The sequence below is a fragment of the Globicephala melas genome, chromosome 8 (genome assembly GCF_963455315.2).
Source record: "Globicephala melas chromosome 8, mGloMel1.2, whole genome shotgun sequence".
In the NCBI taxonomy this organism is placed as follows: domain Eukaryota; kingdom Metazoa; phylum Chordata; class Mammalia; order Artiodactyla; family Delphinidae; genus Globicephala; species Globicephala melas.
Genome location: NC_083321.1, coordinates 47,079,530 through 47,088,032, shown reverse-complemented (window position 1 = coordinate 47,088,032; position 8,503 = coordinate 47,079,530). Strand labels below are relative to the sequence as shown.

At 37.3% G+C, this 8,503-nt stretch overlaps 1 protein-coding gene across 1 annotated transcript; it reads right to left on the bottom strand.

Annotated features, from left to right (window-relative positions):
• Window positions 1–6,092: 6,092 nt before the first annotated feature.
• OR5P3 (olfactory receptor family 5 subfamily P member 3) lies at window positions 6,093–6,987 on the bottom strand. The gene is given in 3 exon segments (XM_030831095.2): window positions 6,093–6,160; window positions 6,163–6,387; window positions 6,390–6,987. Coding segments are annotated over 3 exon segments (891 nt in total).
• Window positions 6,988–8,503: the final 1,516 nt, after the last annotated feature.

The following is an 8,503-nucleotide window of genomic DNA, read 5'->3' as shown; positions in this document are numbered from 1 at the left end:
CTATTAATGTGGTGTATCACATTTATTAATTTGCCTATGTTGAAACATCCTTGCATTCCAGGGATAACGCCCACTTGTGCAGGACGTATGATCTTTTAATGCATTGTGGAATTCAATTTGCTAATATTTTTTGAGAATTTTTGCACCTATGTTCATCAGGGATATTGGTCTAAGTTTTCTTTTCTTTCAGTGTCCTTATCCGGCTTTGGTATCAGAGTAAAGCTGACCTCATAAAATGAATTTGAAAGTGTTCCCTCCTCTTAATTTTTGGAGGAAGAGTTTGAAAAAGATTGGCATTAAATCACCTTTAAATATTCGGTAGAATTCACAAATGAAGTCATCTGGTCCTGGGCTTTTCTTTGTTGGCAGGCTTTTGATTACTGATTCAATCTCCTTACACTTGTTTTTGATCTATTCAGATTTAATATGTCTCCCTGATTAAGTCTTAGCATGTTGGGCTTTTCTAGGTATTTATCCATTTCTTCTAGGTTATCCAATTCGTTGGCATATAATTGTTTCTAGTAAGTCTCTCATGATCCTATGTATTTCTGTGGTATCAGTTGTAATGTTTCCCCTTTAATTTCTGATTTTATTTATTTGAGCCTTCTCTCCTTTTTCTTTGTTGGTCTAGCTAAAGGTTTGTCAATTTTGTTTATCTTTTTGTAAAATCAGCTCTCAGTTTTGTTAATATTTTGTATTGCTTTCCTGTTCTCTATTTCATTTATTTCCAGTCTGATCTTTGTCATTTCCTTTATTCTATTAAATTTTGGTTTAGTTTGCTCTTCTTTTGCTAGTTCCTTGAGGTTTAATGTTAAGTTTTTTATTTGAGAGCTTTCTATTTTCTTTTTTTAAAAATTTTTTTTATTGAGGTATAGTTGTTTTACAATGTTGTGTTAGTTTCTACTGTACAGCAAAGAGAAGTAGAGTTCCCTGTGCTATACAGCAGGTTCTTATTAGTTATCTATTTTATAGAGAGCTTTCTATTTTCTTAAAAATGCATATATTGCTGTAAAATTTCCTCTCAGAACTGCTTTTGCAGTATCCCATTGGTTTGGGTGGGTTGTGTTTCTATTTTCATTTGTTATGAGATTTTAAAATTTCTCTTTGAATTTCTTCTTTGAGCCATTGTTTGTTCTGGAGTATGTTATTTAGTTTTCATATGCTTATAGATTTCCTAGCTTTCCTCTTGTTGATTTCTAGTTTTACACCATTGTAGTCAGAAAAGATACTTGGTATGATCAGTCTTCCTAAATTTGCTGGGAATTGTTTTGTGGCCCACCAAATTATCTATCTTGGAAAATATTCTGTGTGCATTTGAGAAGAATGTTATTCTGCTACTGTAGGATGGAATATTCTATATATGTCTGTTGGTCTATATATGTCTGTCTGGTCTAACATATGGTTAAAGTCCAATGTTTCCTTGTTGATTTTCTGTCTGAATGATCCATCCATTGCTTAAGTGGAGTACTTGTCTTATACTAGTATTGTATGGTTGTCTATTTCTCCCTTCAGATCGGTTAGTACTTGCTTAATATATTTATGTGCTACAATGCTGGATACATATATACTTATGATTGTTATATCTTCTTGATGAATTGACCCCATTATCACTATATAATGACTTTCTTTGTCTCTTGTTACCATTTTGGCTTGAAGTCTATTTTGTCTGATATAAGCATAGCTACCCCTGCTTCTTCTTGCATGGAATATCTTTTTTCATCCATTCACTTTGAGCCTATGTGTGTCCTTAACTCTGTAATGTCTCTTATAGGCAGCATATAGTTGGCTCTTGGTTTTTTTTAATCCATCTATTCACTCTGTGCCTTTAATTGGTGAATTCAATCCATTTACATTTAGAGCAATTATTGATACATAAGGACTTAGTAATGCCATCTTATTAATTGTTTACTGGCAGTCTTGTAGTTCAGTTATTACTTTTTTCCTTTGTTTCTGCTTACACATATAAATTGGTGGTTTTCCATGGTGGTATGCTCTATTCCCCCTTTCTTTATCTTTTGTGAACCTACTCTAGGTTTCTGCTTTTTAGGTTATCATGAGGCTTAATAAAACATCTTATAGATACAACAATCCTTTTTAAGCTGTTAGCAACTTAAATTTTTTCACATACATAAGCTCCATCATTTATTCCCTCCTTTTTTGATGTTACAGTTTACCTCTTTTTATATTGTGTATTCACTAACAAATTATAGTGCTATATTTATTATTTTTTTACAAATAATATGATTTTATTCCTAAGGAAAAGTGACACATTCTTTGTTGGGCACATGTACCAATAGAATAGAAATGGAGAAGCTTATAATAGATCTCACCTGTAAATAGTTATATCTTTATAGGTGAATTCCATTATAATAATATCATACATAAGAATATATTTAGCATATGCTTGTTTGATAACAAGGAAAGATCCAGTTTCAGCAACACTACAGCTTAAAGCTTTCTACAGTGAGGTGCTTCACTACTGAATGAATGTCTGCGTGCATGTATAGTGCTCATTCACCACAGGCATCCCTGTAGGATGATGCAGATCTGCTCTTCCACTAGAAAATACCCCAAATAGCCAAATATTTAGGTCTTTTCTCTTAGGTCAGTTTCCCTTGAAAGGAACTTTCCAATCTCCTACCAGGGTGTTAGGCAGAGGCCTGGCTTCCAGAAACCCAGGAGCCAATCAAGAGAATGGGGTTGGTGGTTGTACTATATTTATTTGTAATACTCTTTTCCTTTAACCTTTATCCTATAGTTGAATGGTTAACACACTATCATATTACAGAGGTAGAGTTTTCTAAATATGACTGTATATTTACCTTTGTATATTTTCATATGTTTTCATGTCATTGGTTAATACTTTTTCATTTTAGCTTGAAGAACTCCTCTTGGCATTACTTGCAAGGCACATCTAGTGGTTATGAACTCGTTCATCTTCTGTTTGGGAAACCGTCTCTCCTTCATTTCTTTTTTGTTTTTTAAATAAACTTTTAATCTCAGAACAGTTTTGTTTTGTTTTGTTTTGTTTTGTTTTGTTTTGGCTGTGTGGGTCTTTGTTACTACACGCGGGCTTTCTCTAGTTGCTGCGAGCAGGCGCTACTCTTTGTTTAGGTGCACGGGCTTCTCATTGCGGTGCCTTCTCTTTGTTGCAGAGCACAGGCTCAGGCACGTGGGCTTCAGTAGTTGTGGCACGCGGGCTCAGTAGTTGTGGCTTGCGGGTTCTAGAGCGCAGGCTCAGTAGTGTGGTGTGGCAGGTTTAGTTGCTCCGCGGCATGTGGAATCTTACCAGACCAGGGCTCGAACCCATGTCCCTTGCATTGACAGGCAGATTCTTAACCACTGCGCCACCAGGGAAGTCCCTCTCCTTCATTTCTGAAGGATAACTTCAGTGGATAGAGTATTCTTGACTGGCAATTTTTTCAACACCTTGAATATATCATTCCATTCTCTCCCGGACTGTACAGTTTCTGCCAAGAAATCTATTGGAATGAAGGTTCCTTTGTAGGTTACAATCTTTTCTCTCTGTTTTTAGCATTCTCTTTTTATCTTTGATTTTTGACAATTTCATTATAATACGCCTTGGACAAGGTCTTTTTGCATTGAGATAATAGGGTGATCTATTAGCTTCGTCAACTTGGATGTCCATGTCTCTCCTCAGATTTGGGAAGTTCTTAGCTAAGCTTCTGCCCCCTTCTCCCTCTGTTCTCCTTCTGGAACACCAATTATTTTAATATTTGTACATTTGATGACACCCCAAAGATCATATAGTCTTTCTTTGTTCTTTTTCATGCTTTTTTCTTTCTTCTCCTCTGAATGGGTTATTTCAAAGTTCTGTTATCTAGATCACTTATTCTATTTCTCATTTGGTCTACTCTACTACAGATGCCCTCCATAGCATTTTTCATTTCATTTATTGCATTCTTCAGCTCCAGAATTTCTGTTGGATTCCTTTTTTTATAATTTCTATCTCTTTGTTAAATTCCTCATCTTTTCATATATTGTCCTTCTGTGTTTTCTTGTAGCTTGTTGAGTTTCCCCAAAACAGCTATTTTGAATTCTTTATCAGATTGCAATATTTTGTGCCATTGATTATTGTTATCTTTTGGTGATGGTATATTTTCTTGATTCTTCACATTCCTTGTAATTTTACAGTGATAGTTTTGCATTTGAAGGAGCAGACACCCCCTCACACTTTTACTATTTGCCTTTAAGTGGGGTATAGTCTTCATTGGTCCTATTATATCTGGGATTTTTTCCCTGACCTTCTATGGACACACCTGCTCCCAGAGGCTGATGGGTGGACTTCTTGCTGAATTACAGTCAGCTTAATTGCATCCTTTTAATGCCCTTTAACATTCTTATCTGCTTCTTTTCTGATCTTTTCCCTCCCCTGCCCATCATGAAGGTCCTGCCTCAGTAACATTTTTTCAAATGGGCTTCTCCAGCAGTGTCTTGAAATGCCAGGGGACCCAAGCACTCACTCACTGCTATCCTTTTCCTATGCAGGAGAGGACACCGCCTGCTAGTTCTGCCCCAGGCAGTGTTTCCTTGGGGAAGCAATGGCACTGGCAAAGTTACAGTCTTCACTGCATCCAAACTCATATTTTATTATTACTATTATTATTATTATTTTGCTCCAACAGCATGCTGGAATCACTTCTCTGGAAGGTTGAATTTCTACAAAGTCTCTCTAATCCATAGGTTTCTGCCCAAGTATGCACTCTCCAGGTTTTCCTTGGCCAGGGCCGAGAGGAATTGGAGCATGTTCACTGGTTCCTGCTGATTTTGATGCCCATACTAAGGTCTTTCTGCCTATTACTAGATGCACAGGTGGGCAAGACTCCTCCTGGACCCCTTAGTGTATGGTCTGGATCCCACAATTCCCACTGAGGCACTTTTGTTCATGTATGGATGCCTAATTAGTTGTTTAAAAGCGAGAACAGAAAGGAGAGATGTCTCACACTGCCATGAAGTTAATCTCACTCTGGACTTAATATTGTGGACAGTAGAATCATTGCTGATGACGAAATAGAAATATCACATGATATAATTATATTAAGATTAATCTGGTATTTACATTTATTAAAGGAAAAACGAGATCCTTAAAAATATTATCGCATTGTATTAAAAAATATCCACTCAGAATAAAACAACTGGGAGAAAAAACACAAAGGGGTCTATAAGAATACAAATAACTTTAAATTCTGTAAGTGAAACCGTCTGGTTTTAAGAGAGAGTTTTCAGGGCTAATACAGAAGTTCCAGTGAAATTATGTGCAAGAAATCTGAGAATTTCAGTATCAGAGGCAACAGGAACAGGAGGGAAAGAAATGGTTTAACACACATTACAGAAATATGTTGTGCATATTTGATAAGATTGAAATAACCTTTAAAAAAGGAACCTTACTTTTCTGATCTAGAAAGGAGCCAGGTCATGCCAATTAGCCCCCAATAGTCTTTCTTCTGGAAACTCTTGAACGTATTTTGTAGAACAGATCCCTGAAAGGGAAGAGCTAAGATAAATGGAGCTCTCAGGTATCTTCTGATTTGGCTTGCTGAGGCTCACCTGCAGAAGTATTGTGGGAGGAATCCTGTTGCTCAGCCTCAGACCACAAGGCAGCAGAAGCTTTACAACTGCCAGCATCACTGATTTCAATCCTTAGATTATCTGTACATCATGGACACCATCTCTGTTAGATGACAAGATCATAGATGGCAACACTACTTTTTATTTCCCACTCAAGGAGTTTCAGGTGCTTCCAGCAGTTATTTCCGAAGACTGCATTCAAAGAGCACAGAACTTATTTGAAAAGATTTGTACTTGTAGATGCAAGAAATGGTGGGTAAACTGAGAATAAAATTTTTTTTTTGCTAATGTTCCTATCTTGGTGAATACACATTTATTTTTTTACACTGAAAATTTTCTTGAGAATAAAAAGAAATGAAATTTGTGAGTCTAGAATACTATGAATATACACTGAAATTTACTTAGTACATTATTTATTCATCTGCAGGAGAGGCCTTCATTACACAGTGCTTATTATTAAAAATCAGATTACTTTAGTAGGACTACCAGTGTGTTCTAGCCATTCATCTTCTCATGGCCTCTTTAACCTCCTTGTTCCTGAGACTGTAAATGAGGGGGTTCAACAGGGGATCACAGACACCACTTTGTTTTGTTCAGTTGAGTAGCTGGACTTGGGCATCACATAAATGAAGGTAATGGTCCCATAGAACAGAGTGACTGCTGTGAGGTGGGAGGTGCAAGTGGAGAAGGCTTTATGCCGCCCCTTAGTAGAGCACATCTTCAGGATTGAGAAAAGGATGTAGATGTAAGAGAAAGCGATGATAAACACAGTAACTACAATGATGGAGCCAGAAGAATGGCTGGAATTATTTCAGAAGTAAAATCATGAGAACAAGAAAGCTTCAGAAGTGGTGAATAATCACAGAAAAAGTGATTGACTTCATATGGTCCACAGAAGGACAGGCTTAACAAACAGCCAGTAAATGTCCAAGCATTCACACACCCACCTTAATAGGAAGCCCCCACTAAGAGAATGCGGGCTCTGGGGGACATGTGGGTGGAGTAGAGCAGGGGCAAGCAGATGGCCACATGGCAGTCACAGGCCATGGCAGCCAGCAAGAAGCATTCAGCCGTCCCAAATGTGACCGTAGAACAGAGCTGAGCGACACAACCAGCAACACGGATAGAGGTTCCTTCCCTGAGGAAGCCCAAGAGCATAACAGGTGTGACTGATGAGGAGTACCCAATGTCTACAAAGGCCAAATGGCAGAGGAAAAGGTACTTTGGGGTATGAAGCTGAAGTCTGCTTCTGATTAACGTGATTATGCTGACATTGCCCATTAATGTGACCACGTGGATTCCCAGAAACACAATAAATAAAATGGCACAAGCTGTAGTATCCTCTGCTAACCCCAAAATAATGAACTCTGTTACAGTTGTGTAGTTTCCAGTCCCCATCTATACTGAGAATGATATCCACTGAAAGAAAAACAAGTGGATATTAGAATAGAAGAAAATAGTATAATCTGCATATTTATTTTTACAATAGCTATATAATAACAAAATCCCATCATACACACTCACATGTAAATATTTGGGGAAAATATTTTCACACACAATACCTTGCATAAGGCTTAAAAATATAAATGTGCATTGATAGAAGGCCAGGAATACTCAGAAAAATCTTTTTTTTTTTTTCAATTTAACACATTCAAGTCACATTTGCCTTATATAATTAGTTTAGGCGGTCTGTAAGGAATAGACTCACATGAGCATATCCTAGAGACAGCCACTAGATGGTATGAGGGACCCAGTAACTGTATCTTCTGAGCCAAAGACATGATGAAAGGGAGCAGAAATGTCAGAATGGGCCAGCTCCCATGGAAAAGAACAACTGTTTAAAATGATATCTGAGGTATCACTTCTTGTATGAAAGAGGCTGAGCAGTCATATGAATCCTGAATTTAAACAGGTATCACAGTTAGAGGAAAGATGAACCAATATCCAGGAAGTTTGAACAGAGGCAGAGTGTAGAAAAAGGTGCTCAAATCATGAACAAGTTAACCTGGAGAGACTGCAGTTTGGAAAAGGAGATGGCATCATCTTAGGATCAAGCTATCTGATTCATAATAGTGAGCCAACCCGGGAAAGGAAACCAGACACATTGATCAGGTTACTCCTGAAAGACTCCAGTGGTGCCTGAGACTTTGCATAAACTGAGCTGGGCTGTTAGCAAAAGGTTCCAGCCTCCTACTTCCCACAGGTACCCAGCCCATGTGAATAGCCCCTGTCTGAGAAAAATCACACCTTTAGGTCAGCTTCTGGAAAGCTCTTTCCCATATCAACTTGTTTGAGAAAAACCATGAAAAAGCAAGAAAATCATGAGAGCTTTCTCATATAGTCACAGAATGCCAGGCTTCAAAAAGCCACTCCATCCATTCCATCTCTCTCATTTTACAAAGTTATAAACTGAGATCTAAAGAAGTTAGGTAACTAATTTTAGGTTAAATGGCTTTCTGACAACTGAGCTGAGATCAAAGCTCATTCCTGGAGCCAATTCATTACCATATTTATATAACACAGATGTTTTCTGTAATTTGTAAAAAGAATATAGAATATCAGAACATATATTTGGTTCATTTATATGTTCAAAAAGTTTTTCAATTACGCTATTATATAAGTAATATCTTTACTCTTAAAAGGATGATTTTGCAATCTAGTAATTCACATAAATAAATGGCTACACGGTAATGACAACTCTGTGAGGCGGATGATAAAGGGCCTCCTTCAGTGCCCTGACCCAGGAAATTGATGTGCCCCTGTTTTCAACTGAACCATTATGGGTCCTTAGTAGATAAGGAATCAAACTTAACTAGGATTTTCTTTTTGCAGAGCAACAAAGGGGATAGGTATGGCATTTGAGAAGAGGTGCAAGGTAGAGAGTGAAATAACCATTACATTTAAGCTGAGCAAA